The sequence below is a fragment of the Fundulus heteroclitus genome, chromosome 20, assembly GCF_011125445.2.
Source record: "Fundulus heteroclitus isolate FHET01 chromosome 20, MU-UCD_Fhet_4.1, whole genome shotgun sequence".
Taxonomy (NCBI): domain Eukaryota; kingdom Metazoa; phylum Chordata; class Actinopteri; order Cyprinodontiformes; family Fundulidae; genus Fundulus; species Fundulus heteroclitus.
The window spans coordinates 7,378,633-7,398,436 of record NC_046380.1 but is presented as its reverse complement, the minus strand read 5'-3'; the positions used below and the strand labels follow the sequence as shown (position 1 = coordinate 7,398,436).

Sequence of the window (19,804 nt, the reverse complement as noted above, 5' to 3'; positions counted from 1 at the left end):
TAATTTGCAGTTATGAGAATATGAAATAGCTGGAGATTACACTATTTGCACAGAGAAGAAAATAAAACAGTCAAAATGTTACATCATGAGGGGTCATATATGCAGCGTCAAGCTATCAAAGTAGTAGTGAACCTTTCTCCTGTGCACCAGCATTTAGGTAAGCTCTTCAAACCTAAAGTAATCACACTTCACACTCAGGTACTTTTATAAACTGATTTTATTTAGTATAAAATGGTTTCTACATTCCTAAAAGAGCAATTGTACAGTAATATGAACAAAGAGAATTAAAATTGATCAAAGGTGAAATAGATACACAGTATGTTTTCATAAATGCGTGACTGTTTTAAAATATCTTAAAAAAAACTAAACCCCTATTTGTCCTTAATCCAAGAGTAACATGATCCTGTCTTGAAATAAAAACCCTACAAACCAATATTGTGTCAGCTTGTAATATATATCTTAAGTGGCTGCCATCAAGCATCCTCTTTGCAGGTTACAGTCCGCTGACGTTTGAGAAGGTCTTTAGGTCTTCAGAGATGCCAAGGTGTTGTGAGATCAGTCTCCACTGTGGCCTTTCATGTCTCTTCTTATGATGTCATTTACTGGGAAACAGAAAACAAGAAGTTAATGTATATAACTACGTAATAGTCCGGTCAGATGTTTTATCTATTGCTACCAATAGGTGTCGCCACAGCCTGAACTAGTTTGGCTGTTTTTACCATGGCTCAAACTAGAGAAGGGATATGGTGTGTCAGGAAATGAGTGAACGGAGGGGAGTGAAACAACGTCCTTCACAAGACTTGAACCAGAGATGTTGTGGCTTGCGGTTGCCGCCTTTTTGACCTCACTCACCGAGCTCCCCCATTGAAATGATTAAAAAAAATCTAAATCTGTCCAGCGATGACTGACAGTCCCTGTGTGGAGGCACCACTCCTGTTAAAACAATGTCCGATAGTTATCTCTGACTTACACATCTCTGGCTTGGCTTTTAAACGCTTTTGGTTTTTAACCAGTTTTGAACAACACATGGTATATTTTATATTACGGAAGATAAAAACAAAGTAATAAGTTAGTAATGTTTCACTTTGAAAGACCAGGTTGAGAACCTAGGTCAGGGGTGTCTAAAATGCGGCCTAGGGGCCATTTGGGGCCCCTGAATTGATTTTGTGCAGCCTCTGACTGCAATTATAAGAATTATATAGATTTTGCCTGCAAAGCTGGTTGATGCAGATGGAGATTTTCAAAGTTTAATTAGGGCAAAATTATTACCAAGAAATGAAAATCGTCTTAAAATGGAAAATGTTGGAAATGACACAAAGTATTTGTCTTTTAATAACCACACGGGTTGTGTTCTCTTTAATTTCACAGTTAATAGGACCACATCTATCCAATGACTTTCACTAAAACACAGACTTTGTTGCACCCAAATCTTAATTTTTATTTATTTATTAAAGTTGGTTAAATACACCAAGCATATTCAATGAAAGTGACCCAAATCCTGTTCTTATTGGTGACACTGGACAAAATTTTCTTTTGTATTTTTTCGTGTTTGTCAATCAAGCCAAACATATTTTGCAAACTGCAGCCTTTTTTCAATAAGTCAAATGTGCAAAACCCATTTTTGAGCTTTGGATCTACAAGGATTTACACAGACCTTTCCTACAAAGAACCTCACTACTTTATTTGTTTTAATGAAATACTCTTTAAATGACAAGATTAGTTTATTCTTCAGCAGGTAATAATCTTCAGCAGATATTTGTGATTTTATTTTTATTTAATTAATAATAATATCTATTATATTTTATTAATAGGCATTAGATACTTTTCATTTGACAATTTTGGCCCATGTAACAAAGTTTTAACACCGCTGACTTTGTAGTTTTATTATTATCATTTTGGACGACAGCTCTATCAGCATATATTTGCATGCATACAGTTTACTTCCTGTTTCTGTCTACCTCCAGAGAGGTCTAACCAGAAACTTTATCCCACATCAAAATCATTTTCTCACTCAAACACCGTGTAAGTTCTTTCTCATCAGAAGTCTTAAGTTAATTGTAGTAGATTTGCTGGAAAGGAACTGAGTGCACTCATTACAACTCAGTAACAACACAGTTTGTGAGAGAGACAGTGAGACTGAAACAAACAGGAATGTGGATAGAAAGGCCCATCAGAAAACCACATGGCAGGATTTGCAAGCGCAAAGCTGCATGGTGCTTGTTTGCAGTGCAGATCGGACCACAAACACCCATCCCCCAGGCTTCAGAACTTTCTTCTTAGACTTGCAATTTGGTGATCTGTCTTTTATTCCCCTTATTGCCAATCTTCAACAGCAATGATGAAAACTTGAGTAATGTTTCAAACAGATCTGGATTTGGCAAATTTTATATCACTGTTAAAATGCGTACGAGAAGATGATTGATTTAGGATGATTTCAGGATCAGTTTTTTTTTTTTTTTGTATCGCCCGTTAAATGTCTGTACCTGGCAATGAAATATTTGTATATTTCCTTGGCAGGTACAGACATTTGTACATATACAAATGTGTACATTATTACATCAGACTGTAATATTTGTAAAGTATTACATCAGATTCAAACCTGTATTCAGTGTAAACAAACGGAACAAAAGAAAATCTCGGATAATAGATAAATTGTATTATTCATCATAAGGACAAAGGATATGACAAATATAGAATCCTGTATACGGGCTTCAGTAATGTGGATTTTACAGAGCAGTTGATAGCTGCGGTCGGAACAAGATCACCTTTCCAGGGAATTTCATTTTATTTAGATGGATAAATGGGTAAAATGGTATTTCCATTCTGAAAGTAGTCAATACATTATGTATTCAGAAAAAGGAGGTTAAAAAATTAAATTGCTATGGGTGCTTCAGGGCTGTAAAAACTCCAACCAATCCATGCCCTTCGGACTGAACGGCAGGGATTGGTCCTGTTCTCACCCCCCCTCTGTCTCAAGGGGTATTGCCTCCATGTTAGTCTCGGCTTCCTGGCTGCACAAGCACGCTTCTAGTGTTTATGAATCCAGTTAGCTTAGTGGTTAGTTTAGTGGTTAGCTTAGCGGTTAGCTTTAGTGTTAGCCGTTCATTTTAGCTCCGCTGCTCTCATCGTATACTTTGAACATGGCTGAAAGCCGCAAGTCGCTTCTTTTATTTTATGAGAAGGAGAGGAAGGCCTCAGTAGCAAAAAAAATGAGAACAGAGTGGATTTAGGAGATTTTCACACAATCTCGCTGAGTAGCGGAAGAGGCTCTTGCGCATGCAGAGTTATTCAAAAACGGATTTGGGGAAACTTCTGGAAAAATTGCAGACTTTACTTTGAAATAACTCTTTCAGAAAAACACCCTACTGTCACTCTTTTTATTTATCTGCTCAAGCATCTTGATGGGACAAAACCCATGCCAGGCTTTTATTTGTGGATTTTACTTTAACTTTTACCGTGACTCAACCCCAAATGTTGGTGGACAAACTCCTGCACCTTTTTAAACCTGATGTTGTGCTTGGGGAAACGGATTTTAGACTGTTTAACATGTAGGCCAAAGACAGGAGGAGCGAATGGTGTCCCCTAAAGGAAACACCAGTAAAGGAAACAACAGTCAGAGGTGCGTCTTCTCCCCCTTTTTTGGGTATTTTAAACACAAATGACTGCAAGAGTGCCTGCAAGCACCTCCACAAGTTTGCAGATGACTGTTACATTCAGGTTCAGAGACGTTCAACGTGGACTTGTTCTTGACTACTTTGTGAAGTGGTGTGATAACAGTACATGAAGTTGAGTATCAGTTAAAGAAATAAACTTTCCACCCTTCAGTATCAAGATTGAATGGATCTCTAGTGAAGACTGTAGACAGTTACAAGTGGATTCTCTCAACTTTGACCAACACACTGCAGAAATGTACAATAAGGGCCTGAGAAACACTTCATTAATTTTTTTATTCTAAAGTGGCTGCAGTGTTTTTTTCCCCTTTTGATTTTGATTAATATTATTCCTTACAATGTGCTCTAATTTAGACTTTTCTAAGTTTGTTTATATGTTGGAAAAGGTTGGATCATAAAACGTATCACACACATAAATACTCACCATCCTCCAGGGAGGGATAGGTGACATTCTCCTGCTTAATGGTGATCTTTTCCGGAGCCTTGCCATCATGGTTTCCTTTAGCAGATCCGATCTGGGCGAGAGACTGCCCAACGGGCTGAACCTGGCTTCCTGACATCATTTGAACATATCTCGAAGGTGGCGACTTTCCCAGAGGTGGCATAAAACCCTGATGCCTTGACACCAAACAAGCTTCAAATGAATCTCCAACCTGTGGACCTTCGCTTAATTTGGCCATGGGGGTTCGGGCGCTGAGACACTGACTGGGAGCAGAGGCATGATGGGGCAGCAGGCCGGCGCCGCAGTTGCCGTAGGGCTGGTTTGCAGCGTGGTACATCACTGGGTTGCTGATCTGGTTACCAGCTCTGGGCTGGTAATAAGCCGCCTCATCAAGAGAATCGGTTGGAGGCATGTGGCCTCTGGGGTCTACAGTGCCTAGATGGTAGAGTGTTGATGAAACATTCAAGGTCGGAGGATGGATGTCCTGCTCCAAGTGATGGTAAAAGGACTTCATTGACATGGCCGATAGGTGATGATTATCTGAGCAGCTGTATGAATCCAGGTGATAGTCATCCAGTGGCTCTGCTTTGATTGCTATAAAAGAAAGATATTTGACACATTAAAAATGTATAGCTGACATCAGAAGACTGGCGAGCAGAAGCAAACATGACAGACAGACAGACTGCAGCTGTGGCAACATATCATCAAGGCTGTTTTTAGCCACAGTGGGTTGAGAGCATTTGCATGTCAAGCAGCAACTTCTATGGCTGAAAATGGAGGCCAATGCTTCATTGGTAAAAAAAAAAAAAAAGTGTATGTTTCTTCAAACGTTTGGGCTTAGACACAAATGACTTTAAGGCTACTTCACTCCCTAATTTTTATCTCCAGATGAATAATGAGTGCGTCCAAATTCAACGATACCGTTACATAACATTTCTAAGAATGGAAAGTTCCTCCACTGAATTCTTTTATCCTCGATTCGTCAATCCAGATAGTGAAACTGTAGATATGTGACAATTGAATAGAAACTTGTCTATTAGACACAAAAAAACTAACTTTAGATTTTTTCAAGACAACGCTTTTCTTGAAAGGAACCATCTTCTTCCAAAGAAATCATTATGTGTATTTAATGCTTCCAGTATGTACCGCCTCAACCCATATGAAAATTTATTATGACTTTTAGCCTCTGGCAACGTGTACGTGTCTAATGAGGGCAAAGAGTCAAAAGCTGAGTTCCCCTAAACAGAAAACATTTAGTCTGTCTTCTGCTTGCTGCACACAGCAGCTGTCTGATTTTTCAGGTTTTCTCACAGTTAAATGAGCGGGAAGCTTCTAGATGGTGACTACATCTACTTATTTATAGGTCAATACTATTTTGATTTTAATCTGTATAAAGTGTTGCAATTTCCTGTATTTTCATGGACTGAGTGTAAAATAACACACACTGACTACGTTATCAGCCACATCATAACCACCTACGATGTTTTTTTTGTTTTTTTTTGCTTTAGGTCATAATTTAAACGTTATGTTTTGGAATCGAATCAAGTTTAAGGTAGTGTTTCAGCAACAGCTTTGCAAGACAAGTCACATACCAACACAACTGTCTTTTTGTCTGCGCTAAAGTGGGTCATGATTTAACATGTTCTTGTTTCTCTCACATTCAGATAAACCTGTTTTTCCTAACATGACAGCGGAGGGAATTGGCAGATACACACCTATCACAGGAGTGTAGATGAAATGTTGAGGCTGGCTGCGTTTCTTCTTTCCGTTGATGACATAGAAGTTGACTTTAGCCGGCTGACAAATGTTTCGGTCTCGATACGGAGGAACCTCAACAAACAGCATATTCTAGGAAAATAAAATTAATAAAATTACTTGGATTCTGAGAATCCAGGAGGACCTGGATCAGTAATGAGTAACAAGAAATTTGGATAAATTTAAAACTAAGCATGAAATAAAAAAATACATCAGTTACATTTTTTCAAAGGAAAGGCTAGGTGTACCGAAACTGTGCCATCATCGAATAAATGTTCCCCAAAATCAAACTTTGCATTTTTTCTAAACTTTTTGGTTTAAGATGAGGCACCTGTAGTAAAATATAAATGTATCTGAAGGTTTTTTACCCATTTTCAACTGGGCTACCAACAAATGCATCCTGGTCTGTAGGTACAGACACCGTACATGTCTAAGCCAGAGAGCTGACTGACTTACAGCTTGGGTTTTGTCTCTGTCCACAGTGGCCTCCACTTCCCAGATTTGCTGACCATCTAGGAGAGAAACACAGTGGTATAAAATTTTCTGATTTTGTTAAAAAAAAAAAACACATTTGCACAGTAATGCACAAACATCTCAAGTCGCCTCGTATTGATTTACACTGTTTTTAAATATCTACATTTTCTGATTTTTAAAGGGTGACCTGATCAATACTTCTTTGGGATTTCTGAGGATCTTTTAATGTTTTTTTTGTTTTTTTTTTCACTCATTTATATTTCAGTACCTGACCGTTTCCAGAGAAATATCCGAGTTTATGTTTTTAGCTTGCTAAACCTAGCATACACATATTTCTAGGTATAAAAATGGAATAGTGATAATCATCATTTTTGTGTATTGCATTGTAATTTGTCTTCTGCTTTTAACCCATCCCTTAGGGAGCAGTTAGCGGCCCCTGTGCAGTGCCCAGAGAGCATTCTGGGTCAAATGGTCTTGCTCTGAGACCCAGAGTGGCAGTCTGTGGGATTCAAACTGGGTAACCCTGCTCTACTCCATTAGATCACTACTCCTTCCAGAAATGTGAATCCTTTGAGCCGTAGTTGAAGCAGCAACCTATAGACGTTACCTCTCTACAGTCCTCCACTCTACAAACCGCAAATGATCGTTAGGCTGTAAAAATTAGAACGTTAACAGTTTGACAGACGGAGAACAGTATTTCAGCACCAACAAGATGATCCCTATCGAGCTTAAAACATGTTACACAACAGATGCTTCGCTCAGGCCCTCTGCCAGATCTTTGTTGGACAAGTAATTCTCTCTCCTTGGAGGGAAAATATTTAACAAAAATAGGGATTATTCAAAACTTGTGCACTGTATTAGCTTTTTTGCCAGAGGTTAGATAAAAACATAAAACAAATATAACCCTTATACCTCAGAAACATGTTGCTTTATCAGGTAGTAGCATAAAAAAACTTGCTTGGCTCCATGCGAATGGAAAAAAAAAATCAAGAAAAAGTACCTATACGTCTTCAAAATGAACACTTTATGACTCATCAGCCTCTAACAAAGCATGTTTTTATTTTTATTTTTGAAGAGCCCAGACTATATATGGAGTGAGGGTAAGTTGGATTTGTTTGCGCATTTTGTAAATTATGTTACACATTTGTTCACAACCAGTGGAAAACAGTTGGGTCGCTTTGATGTCTGTTTTAGTGTTACATTCCCACCTCTGTTTTTACCTCCACGTCTCACTGCAGCCCACGCAGTGAAAAAGAAAGAAAAAAAAAAACAAAGCCTCTGCTCTAGGCCTAAATCTTTATCAGCGTGTCTAACCACATCCTGTTGCACAAAACCCCACGCCAAGCAACAGTGAAGCTTTACGTGCTACCGACTGTACCTATCCAGCTCTAGAGCCAAGCAGCCAAGCAAACCTGTGTGGGCAGGGGGAGCGCCGAAGAGGTGATAAAGTTCCATTTAGACATAAATAAAAGTTGTCACTTCCAGCAAAAAATGTGATAGTTTGAAAATGCGGTTTGTTTTGTCAAAGCTGAAAGTGTGGGCTGGAGGCGGACGTGCGTCACTGAAAGGTGATGTTTCCCAGGTGATATGCAAATAATCTAAAAATAAAGATACTACAGGTGTGGGTGGGCACGCTTGGTCAGGATACTGCAAGGTCACAAACGATGATTATTAGTCTATTTTGATCATGCCAACAATGTCAAAAGCCGAAAATAAGCACAGGAGGAATGTAGATCGACAGAGAAAACGCATATCGCATGTTAAATTGGTTCTTTTAGATTCTGGGAAACACTTTTATTCAGGTAAGAGTAAGCATAACCATTTAGGGATTAAGGGTCTAAAATTAAAATGCTAGAAATAGAAATATGCAGAGCTCACCCAATTCCCTCTGCAGCCAATCCCAGCATGTCACAGTTTTCATTTTTAACAAATTGTCAATGTGTTTGCTATACTGAGCTATAAACATGTTAAAAACATATTTAATTCTTTTCTGACTGTTAATAACGGTGATTGTATTCCATGAGTAATACAAGAGTTGATTTAGGTTTATTTCAATCATGAACACCTACAGACACACATAAACTAACATGTTTGTGAGAATATACGCCAATGCTTTAATATTCCATGCTGTTTGTTATTGTCCTTGACCAAAAGGGAACAGGAATAAAAAAAATAAAAAAAACTCTTGTTGATCAAATTGAAAGTCTGTGGACAAACATTGACTACCTTAAAAAGAACCTCTCACCTTGTGTCTTCTCAGAAAATATCACTTTGGAGTCGGACGTGAAATTCTGCCCCGTCAGGACCATTTGCTGTCCACCGAGTACGGAGCAGCGGTCCAGGTCCTGCCTCTCGACGGCCGGGAACTCCTGAGCTGAACGTTGAGCTGTAGACAACATGAACACACAGCTGCACCAACACCCATAATAATACCAACATTATTGTAAATAATAACCATAAGAATGATCCTTACCAAAGCAAAAAAATATATGTATGTATAAACACATATCTATCTATCTATCTATCTATCTATCTATCTATCTATCTATCTATCTATCTATCTATTGAAAATGTCTTACAGCATTCGATGGGATTAGAAGCGACTTGAAGAGACACAAGATGGCCTCCAGGTTCAGGGATGTGGACACGAAACACCAGACGAACACGCGTGTTCTTCCGTCCAATGTCCGTCTCGCCGTTCCGCAGTTCGATGTCTGCATTTCTTAGTTTCAGGATTCCGACGCAGTCAATCCTGAACAAACACAGTTGGATTTTTTTTTTTTAAAACTGCTGCCAAATTTCTTCGAATAACAAACAAAAAAAGACAAAAATGTGTTTGTCTATTTATTTATTTTTTCATTTGCTGCAGAACAAACTCTGATTGGAGCCTTATTTTAGCAGCCGTTGGATTATCTTGATAATCAAACATTCCATCTTGTAAATTAATGCTGTTAATTTTGTTTTTGTTTGAATCTACTCTTTGCTCTCGTGCTTCTAGTGAGGCTGTGGTTTCTGCTTCCTGGACAGCATTTGCCCCTTGGGGAGAGTAAAGACCTCCCTGACCTAGTTTTGCCGTTTAAAAAATGCCATTTTGCCACCGCTTGTTTTGTGACTCATCAGACGTTTCTGCTACTGCAGAAGTCTGATAGGTGTTTCTTGGAAAAACTCTCCAACACACAGGAAGTGATGCGTTTCGTGTCTCTGTCAGCGGTAACAGCAGCATCTTTTAGGAGTGCCACCCTCCTGAGCAGCCAGGGCTTTTGTGGCTGATTTTTTTTTTTGAGAACGATCAGAGCTTTCAGTACAATGAGAAATCAAAAGAAAACAACCCAAACTGCTCAGGCTGCTGTATCTCTCCATCTCTAGCCCTGTTAGACATGCAAAACACTCGGTGCGGCAGTGTTCTCAGATTTGTTTAATAAGGTCACATTGTGATTATGTGTTGCCAACTTGCCAGAACTTTAAACCTAAGTGGTAACTTGTCTCGCACCAACTTTACTCACATCACTCTCATGTGGCTCTTTGGCTCCAGAGGGATCTCTAAAACCTTCGTCCCGTTGATCATCCTTTCCAGGCTGGGCGTGGTGACCGTCTTCCCGGTGATGCGGTGGACCTGGTAGAAGGCGTGGGGCTTCAGGAGCCTCTCGTCTGCTGTCCCGATGAAGACCTGCAGCCCCAACGGAGCTGTGCCTTGGTATCCAAGAAGCTGAAGGACACAAAACGAGAGTTTACACACGTGTTTTTATGGTCAAATAGAAATTACCATCCACGCTCACAGTAAAGAGCTGCTCTTTGTGGAGAGGATTCAGCACTGCTTTGCATAGACCTGGGCATGATGGCTGGGAAAACCAACAGTAAGCCATTATTTTAACTCAGTATGGCAGTGAGAAAAAAAAAAAAAACGTGTCAATATTTGTCTGTCATGCTAACATACTTGTTGTGTGAGCTACTGGAACAAAGCATGGCTTAAACATTATCGCTGAGGGGAAGAGGGACTATTTCTTCATTTGCATGGCTGTTAACTTCTCATCAAGACCGAACCAGGAAATACCACCCCACATTTACAAGCTCACACTCCTTCTTTTGCTTTATCTCTTTCTCTTGAGTCTTTTTTTCGGCACATACACACCTGAACCTCTGGATGGCCTCCGTTGGGCGTCTTGACGGCTCCCCGGCTGCCCTCCGTCTCGTAGTGAGCTCTGTGGTGGGATCGGGGCTGCTGCTGGAGCACCAGCTCGTACTGGCCGGACCGACTGGGCAAGGCCCACTCCAAGGAGGGAAGAGGTGCCACAGAGAGCCCGCTGAGGGAATAAAAAAAGGAAGGCTACATTACAGACATTTGCAAAACATCTAACATCTATTGTTGTGCTTAATAGGGGGGGAAAAAATATTTTAAATAAGAAATGAGAGGAAACCAAACACCTGTATGTGCACCTTGCAGCTTGATGTACTGGCTGAGCAGGAGGCCACACCGCAGGGACAATGTAGATGGGCTCCGACTTGAGCTCAGGTCCAGACCTGCCCATCCTCTCGTGCTCAGTTGCCCAGTCGTACCTGTCTCCATACACACAGTCCTGTCTTGGGAGCTGTGCGTGTGTGCCTCCCCCCTTAATAGGTGTCACACCCCTGACTGAACTGAGGCTGTTCAGCATCTCCTCCAGGGCCTGCGGCGCCGTCTGAACATGGGGCTGAAACTCAGCTTGGGCCTGATATTGGTTGATGTAGTAGGACCTCTGCTGCTCGTGGGGCGACGGGATGGGACTGGGGCTCCGGGAGCGCTGCTTGATGGGTGTACCCCCCTGGCAGGAGTGGGCCTGGCTCAAGCAGCGCTTCCCCTGTGGCGAGTTGGGCCGGGAACGCTGGTGGGGCAGCGGAGAGGTGGTGCGCTGGTGATGCGGCTGCAGGAAGGTCTCATCCGTGATGCTGTTGCGAGGCGAGGCTCCCGGCGAGGAGTGTGCGGAGGAGGTGTGGATGCTCTGCAAGCCTGGGCACAGGTCCAAGGCAGGACAGGGGACGACGTAGTTGCCTCCATTCGGAGGGGAGACACAGGGTGAGTTCAAGGGAGAGCAGATGTCCGCTGGCCAGCCTGAAGAGGAGTTACTGCTAGCAGGGCTCACACACTCCCTGTAGCCCCCCAGAGCTTTAGGGCTTGGCTCCAGGGTGTGGGAGCTGAGAGAATCGCCCGACGGGGTGATCTCGATCCTGGGGCTGGAGGCAGGGATGTTACTGGCTCCCGACGTCAGCCCCAGGCTCTCAAACACGGCCCCTGTCAGGTTGTCCGAGGTGGGACTTTGGGGGAAGGTGTCCTGGCTGCTTGCTGGGTGGGCGGAGACGTTTGCGGTGTGATGATTGACCACCAACAAGGGAGGCTGGTCGTTCTGAAGGAAAGCCCCTGGGTCATCTGTTGGTGACCAAAGAAAGGATGCATTTAACCCAAGAATAACCCTGTCTGGTGATGACAGAGAGCTACTTTCTCACTAAATGGAAGTTCCTTTTCACTTTGACCTAAAAATGTGTCTCTGCAAGCCACATTTTAAACTAAGCGCGGAAACGGACCATTGGGTTATGCTACGGTTTCATTCAGCTTATTGTACATGCGGGCTATAAATTCAGTTGTTATCAAGATAACTGCAAATAAACTAAACTTTCAACTAAACTTTTTTTTTTTTGCACAAATATGCATTCAGGAAAATATTTTTTTTAAATGAAAGTAAAGCAGAATTTAACTGAATAGCCTAAAATAGCCCACAATTATTTAAAAAAAAAAAAACCGAAATCAATCAATCAATCAATCAACTGCTGTAAGATTGAATGCGCTGTGACTGACCTTTAACACAGCCAGGGAAATCGTCTCCCGGCGTGGCGTAGAGGAACAGGTCCGAAAAGTCTAACTCCGCTTGGCTTATGTCCTGCCCCAGTTCCTCGGCAAGCCCCAGACCTCCAGAAGTCATCTCCAGCTTTCAGTGATTCAGCCTTCTCCCGACACTCAGTCCTTTTCTGCAGTTCCCTTTCAAACTTCCAGGCTTTTAAAAAGTTGCCCGCATTAGGCTGTTCCAAAAAAAAAAAAAAAAAAAAAAAAAAGACATATGAAGGAAACCGAGTTGGAGTTGCTGTTATATCAGCAGCCGCTCATATAAAACCTCCAGCCAGACTCGAAAGATCGCTTCTTCCTGTCAGCGGTGATGAGATGAAGAGAGAAAGAGAAGAAGGTGCGGACCTGTGTGTGTGTGTGTGTGTGTGTGTGTGTGTGTGTGTGTGTGTGTGTGTGTGTGTGTGTGTGTGTGCGCGCGCGTGTGTCTAATCTCTTCCTGTGTGAACTCAACCAACTTAGATAAAAAAAAAAAAAAAAAAAAACCCGCCTTGTATCAAAACGAGAAACGTTTCTTTTACGCACTCCTATTTGCTGCACACTTCAAAGTAATGTGTAGATAGAAAGTGATTTTTACTTGTTAGATAACTGCTGGGCTTTTTTTTTTTAAATATCAATTTACACCTCAAAAAAAGAGAAACACTTGTTACTGTTTCTTTTCAATCTTGATTCGTCCGGTGAAATGTTTAACTGAACAGCCAATCAAAGATGTAAATAATAAATAAATATATAAAATAAATAATTTTCTGAGGTTATTGTTCGATGCTTGCAGATTTAGTCCACTAAGCGGCAGTATTTCACAACTGTAATGAAACCAGTTTTGCACCGCTTCTGATTTATTTATTTATTTATTTATTTTACATGAAGGACCATCCATCCATTCATTTATTGGTATATCAATTTTTCCATTGTCTATATCCGCTTTTCCTCAGTAATGACTAAGTTTTTACTGTTTTGTTTTTTATCAAATATTCCTTGGAAATACAGTTTTTAAATTGTTGCCTCTGATATTTTTCTTAAAAGTCACAGTTTGTGATTACAGTCAGGGAGTTTTAAATATTTGGGTATTACTGTGCCGTCTAAATTGGCGGATTTAACAAAACCTAACCACATCCTTCTTTTAAAGAAGATATAAGATGATCTTGGCAGATGGAAATCGCTACCAATTTCACTTATGGGTAGGGTTACTTCAATTAAAATGATGGTTTTACCGAAAATTGATTACTTATTCTCAATGATCCTCAATAAACCATCATTTGACTGATTTAAATCTCTGAACTCTATCTCTAAATTTCTTTGGTAAGATCTGCCTGACTTCCATCACTACTTCTTAGCAAATAGGCTACAATACATCTCAAAATGGATAAAACATAATCCTTTAGATGAGCCCTGGCTAGACACAGAACAGAAAATATGTGATAATATCAAGATTTCTGATTTGCCGTTTATTAGGTCAAATATAAAATGGCATACGTGCTTTGAAAATACCAACATCCGCTCTTATCTGATAGCATGGTGGGAGTTTCTTAAAATGACAGAGTCATCATTTATCCCATGAAGCCGTACACCCATCTTAAATAATCCTGACATCCTACAAAAAAAAAAAAAAAAATAATATAATCAACTTTTCATAGTGGAAGAATAAAGGTATTGAATATCTGGAACATCTATTTGAAAAAACTGAGTTAATCACATATGATAGATTAAATATGAAATATGGTATTAATAAAAATAAATTCTTAGAATATCAACAAATTAAATCTATAATAAAATAAATGTAAGCATATAAAAGGTGGTTTACAAATTCCAATAAATAGTTCCTGGATCTACCCCCCCCCCTCCCCCCAAAAAAAAAAAAGAAAAAGAAAAAACTAAACAAACAAACAAACTGCTATGTAAATTATACAGGACACTATCTAAACTAGATCATTCAATATCTCTTCCTATTATGAAACGGGAAGAGGAATTATCAGTCAGCTTTGAACAAAACATCTGGGCTCAGATATGTCTAAGAACTTTCAAAATAACTAGAAAACCATATTTACAACTAATACATTACAAAATCCTTCACAGAGTCCACTATAAAGGTCAAATATTATTCTAGATGGGTTTTGCACAATGTAATATCTGTTCACAGCACACAGGCAATAATCCTGACGGTTATATTCATGCACTATGGTTATGTACACCTGTTCAGAGGTTCTGGGTCCAGATATGTAAGGACTTGTCAAAGTGCATTTTGGGAAAAAAAATCTGTTTGCATGGCTTTCATTGCCTTATCACAAATAAAATGATCCTCATGAATTGGAAAAGCAAACAAATTCTCAGTATCAATCAGTATAGCGATCTGTTGTTGGATCATATTAGTCTTCAGACAGCATCTGCCTCCACATCAGATTGATCTCTTTCGGCTCCATCACTTAGTGGGAGTGGGGGGCTGTGGGATGTGTCCTGTAGGGCGTGGTGCCTGATTAGGGGCTCTTGGGGCTCTGGGGGCGCCTGGAGTGGGGTGTCTGGTGGGTCCTGTGCCTTGTTCTGTGGACCCCGCTGGCGTGGAGCTTTGCAATGCTCTTCGTGTGTTCTGTGCCAGCGGATGTGAGCTTTGGGCCTTGGTTTGTGGTTGGCAAATTATTTACCTACTTTCATTACAACCCACTTTATTATGACGAGGTAAAAATGTTGCATCAAATTCGTAGCAGTTAGCAAAGAAGGTTTGTCGTTGTTTAGTCTTGTTTCAGGTCGTCGCTGGTGCTTAGTTTTCACTGTTAAAATCAGACCAGTTCATGCAACATTTTGAGAAAATGATCGATAATAATTAAAAATATCAATCAACTTAAGTCACAAACACATTCTCCTACATTACTTACTGTAGATGTTGCAATGACAAATAAACACGCTGCAAGATTGTTCTTCTGCCTGCTCCTTTTTCACTTCTCCCTTTTTTAGGAAGAATTGGGCTGTCACCATGCAGCACCCAGGAAGTATCTGGGCCCAAGGGTTTTGCTCTGGGACCCAGAGTGGCAGTCTGTTGGATTCAAACCGGGGAACCGATGCCCTTTCCAGGACCCAAGCACCGTATTCTAACCACTACCACTCCCCATGCTATTCCTGTCTGACTTGACCTCTGGCATCTGAGATATACCAATACACCATTACTGTGACTAGATTTTCAAGATCACTTTTCATGACAAAAAAGTGTGAGACAGTAAGCAAAAAATGGTTATGTGTCTATTAATATACATTGTAGGACAAGGCAAATGTATTTGTATAGCACATTTCAGTATGCAAAGTGCTTTACATGATTAAAACATAGGAAAATAAAAACAGAATGAATGCAAGTTGGAATATAATGTAGAAAAAACTGTAACAAAGTAAAACATGGGAAAATGGAAATTGAAAGCAAATATTAATGAAGTGAAAAAAGAAAGAAAATCTGCCAATATCACCAAAAACTTTCAAAGTCTGAAGACATTTCAGCAATTTGAAATTATAAAAAAATGTCCTCTATTTCTTTGGAAGCAAAATTAATAAAATGAAAAGTTGTTGCTGGGAGCCTTACCCAGTTGGTACTGCTTAAGAGGCATGGATGGATATTGCCATCTATTTATTGGAATTTCTCCTCATAAGCTCTCCACTTCATAAATAGTGTAGTGTATTTCTTCGTTAAGGTGAACTGAGGTATAAGCAGTGATTTGTAGTCTTCATTGTCCCCACTGCTGCTTAGAGCTGACCTTATTTCCCTTTGAAAGCTCTGAGTCCTTACGGTATGTTAGATGTTACGTGGTTCAGCTTGAATACAGCGAGCCGGTTTTCTTGGAACTCAACTCTTGAAATTATGTACGTTGCTAAACCTTGAAATCCAATGTTTATCTGTGCATTCACCCATTGCTTGTTTTCCTCCTCGCGTTATAATAATTTCCTTACCCAAGCCATTTGTTCCAAATGTAGAAATGTGACGTTTAAGCTCCCGGACCCATAACTCACTGTCTTAACGAAAGGTCATCTAACTAATGTACGGTGAGAACAGACTGTGCTGTTTAGCTGTTGTTTTAAGATTTTAGGATTAGCTGGGTACAGTTAATCTGACCCTACGTTAACTCTGGACTGAGCATAACAAATCAACATATGATGAAATCACAATAGCATTTCTGTCCAGTGTTAGGCTTTCCAAGTGCTTTACACATGAGTTCCACTCACAAACATGCACATACTCACACACATGTACACAGATTGGTAAATTGCTTTGGGGTTAAATGCCTTGCCCGGAGGGACAGGCTGATAATGAGGCAGGAAAAATAGCTGGAATCGAACCCAAAACTTTCCAGTTGAAAGACAAGTGCTCCTCTGACACAGTTGTCCTCTGATAATTTTGCTGCACTGTCTGTCCAGTTGGTTCAGCATCTGGCTGGTAAAACCACAGGACAGATCCTATTTCACTGTGGCATTACGTTCACCAGATAAAGAACCATTAGGTTCCCTTTTCAAGAGACTGTATCTGTCTGTATTATTTCTTTTTTATAAAAAATAAAATCAGAATCAGTAAAGGTAAGAACAGGGCCAATATGTGCAACATAACTTTCTTATGAACACAGTCATATTCTATAAAATGCATTTCTAAGAGGCTTGTTTGTCAGATTAAAAGTACCTTTTGATGTTTTAAGCTGGTTTTAAACATACTTTTCACTAAGCCCCCATTTCTGCATGAAAATGTTGCTTCATTATGGTGCAATATTCTAATCTTGAATGCTACGTTTTTTATTAGCAGGAGTTGTATCTCCTGAAGCCAACCGTCATCTCTACAGTCTTTAATATCTAAGTTTAAACTAATCTTTTAATTTGACCAACATACTGATACTGAGAATATTAATGTTTTGGAGTGGCCTATTCAAAGTCCTGACTTGAGATAGAGGGGGTAGATAAACATCAGATGGCAATATGGCCTTTCAACCTCAACAGCTTGCAGCTCATCACTTAAGATTGACCATAAAAAAAGTATCAGTGGAAACATGCAAGCTTTTCGACATTATAAAAAGTGTTTGCAATCTGATTTTTCTGCTAATTTATTAGATTATTTTGGATGACATTTTTACATAAACTGTAAACAAAATGAGATACACTATATTTGATCAAATATGATAATCCTTTAAAAACGTTTTGTTATCTTCTTAGAGATTGTTTGCATCTTTTCCTATAAGAAACAAACTTTTTGGTTGAACTAAAATAATTAATAACTGAGCATTTCCCTCCATATTTCTTCTGAGACCAATAGAGAAAAGTCTCATGCTTGGCTTTAGCACTGCCACTAGTCTTTAGATGAACTTACTAAGGGACCACTGCTAGTTCACATTGGACAAATACATCTCCACCTTTATCTGTGTGAGCGCTGGGTCTCCTGTTTGTTCTCCACTCACTGCTTTTCAAAATGCAGATGAGGATGACTCACCATGGGGGAAAAAATCACTAAATCTGCAGATGGTACAATAATATAAGACCAAGGATCCTCCTAGCATTATTAGAGCTGGTTTTGAGAAATTGCACGTCAGCGTTATAGTACCAGATGCAATATGGCAGACAAGAAAGCCCTGCAGATGATAGCGAGGGGAGCTGAGAAGGTGTTTGAAGTGTCCTTGTCATCCACCCATGATCTATTTTGGAGCCATTACAGAAACAGTGCATTGCACATTATTGCAAACTCTTCAGCATTGTCTCCACAAAACCTTTTGAATTGCTGCCATCAAACAAAGGTTACCACAGCATAAAAAACAGAACTAGCAGGCTGGTAGAGAACTTTTGTAATCAAGCTGTGAAACAGGTGGAGTATTATCAGGATTATGCACTTAAGAGTATTGCTTTTATTTCACACTGTAAAAAAATGTATTGTAGGATTAAGTTGTATGTAAAAAGAAAAAAAAAATTAAACAAGAAATGTATTGGATTGATTGATAACATGTAATTACATGTCATTTCAAAGTATCCCCCCCCCCGAGTATCATTTTCAAGAAGCCAGTTTCAGACAAGTTCAGCTTTGTGAGATTATGAATTTTTCCTCTGGAAGTAGCCATCAGCATCAGAAGATGGTACACTGAAGTCATAAAGGGATGACATGGGCACCAAACAATAGGCTATGCATTTAAACAATGGTCAGTTGGTACTAATTGGTCCAAAACATGCCAAGAAAATAGCCACACCATTACACAACCAGCAGCAGCCTGAGTATTGCTAAACTGCAGAATAGATCCATGCATTCATCTTAACACCAATCCTTACCCTACCATGTGGATGACGCAGCTGAAATCACTTATTTGAGGTCCAAGTTGTTCTTTGCTTGTAGAAGCAGGGCCCAGTGTTGTCTTGTTGCGCAAAAGGTGTAAATAACTATATATATATATATATACACACACACACACACACACACACAATTATTTTGGCTACTGTTGAATTCTGTCATCTCCAACCATTCTTATCTGTAATCAATGACCAACTGCACTATTCAGACAGCACTTATCACGCTGACGCACTTCCGCTTTGGCTAAAGAGTCCTTAAGGGTATTCTTATGGAACCCAAGTATCAAAATGGAAGGAATTGTGAAGTGGATCCTGGCATAGTTGCTGGTGCCATGCAGTCCAGTTGCATTTCAGAATTTTTTATTTTTTATTTTTAAATACACACATTCAGGTTCATGTAAAATGTTCCAATAATGAACATCCAATGAGCCTCAGTTGAGGGTTTGAAAACCTCATGTTTATCCAAGGAACCTCGTGACCTCCCTTACAGGTGCCAGGGTATCCCATAATCCTTTGCGTGACCAGCGCTATAAGCACAGCCCACCTCATGGAAATTGATGAGAACATCTGGAAAGAACAGAGGCACACTATAGTAAATTTTTGGAAGGCTGTAGGCCTGGATTTGACTTGCGTCATCCATGCGAGTTTCCGTCACGAGAGTTAAAAGCTATCCGAAGTGCCTTTCCTCTTACTGTAAACCCATGAAATGTTACTGTACAGGACCTAGGTGCCATTTTCAAGGGTATTCAGATGGGGTCTTGCTTTGAAGTGCAGGAAGCAGTCTTTACAACTCCCAGATGCCCAACAGAAAAGAATTTTTGGTTCAACTAAAATTAATTGAGCATTTTCCTCCATATTTGAGAATAGAGAAAAGTCTCATGCTTTGCTGTAGCACTGCCACTAGTCTCTAGATGAACTTCCTAACTAAAGGGACCACTGCTAGTTCACATTGGACAAATAGTCTTGCTTCGAAGTGCAGGAAGCAGTCTTTACAACCCCCAGATGCCCAACAGCAGTGAGTTGCTGCCATGTGATTGGCTGATTCTCAATTAGTGTTAGGACTGAACAGGTGGATGTAATAAAGTATCCAAAAAAAAAAAAAATGTAAAGATGCAACACTTACTGAGTGCTTCTTTTGGCCAATCACAGTAGGAGTTATTTACTAAGCAGTTGTAATTCTAATCTTACCTAAAGTTTTTTGATACTGAAATGCAAAAATATTAAATCCATTTATTAAAATTTCACTGTTGAAACACCAAGATCATTTAACTTAGTATTGGGTGAGTTTGAAAATTAAGAGTCACTTGA

At 39.9% G+C, this 19,804-nt stretch overlaps 1 protein-coding gene across 2 annotated transcripts; it reads right to left on the bottom strand.

Annotated features, from left to right (window-relative positions):
- Positions 1–199: 199 nt before the first annotated feature.
- Positions 200–12,550, bottom strand: LOC105918732 (nuclear factor of activated T-cells, cytoplasmic 2). 2 transcript variants are annotated; one of them, XM_012853882.3, is made up of 10 exons: positions 12,170–12,550; positions 10,765–11,743; positions 10,472–10,643; positions 9,846–10,048; positions 8,922–9,094; positions 8,588–8,728; positions 6,325–6,380; positions 5,829–5,961; positions 4,096–4,707; positions 200–602 (listed from the first exon to the last, which is right to left on the bottom strand). In XM_012853882.3, the coding sequence occupies exons 1-10, from the start codon at positions 12,291–12,293 to the stop codon at positions 556–558; spliced, it is 2,640 nt and encodes an 879-aa protein (XP_012709336.2). In that variant the 5' UTR covers positions 12,294–12,550; the 3' UTR covers positions 200–555. The 2 variants fall into 2 exon arrangements, with proteins under 2 accessions (XP_012709336.2, XP_012709337.2); XM_012853883.3 differs by having other exon boundaries at positions 10,777–11,743.
- Positions 12,551–19,804: the final 7,254 nt, after the last annotated feature.

Bases quoted from the DNA above. Each gene is read 5' to 3' on its own strand.
- LOC105918732 (XM_012853882.3), bottom strand. From the start codon at position 12,293: ATGACTTCTGGAGGTCTGGGGCTTGCCGAGGAACTGGGGCAGGACATA. The intron at 11,744-12,169 runs GTCAGTCACAGC...GGTCACCAACAG, and splicing joins TTTCCCTGGCTGTGTTAAAG to ATGACCCAGGGGCTTTCCTT. The intron at 5,962-6,324 runs GTAAGTCAGTCA...TTATTTTCCTAG, and splicing joins ACAGAGACAAAACCCAAGCT to AATATGCTGTTTGTTGAGGT.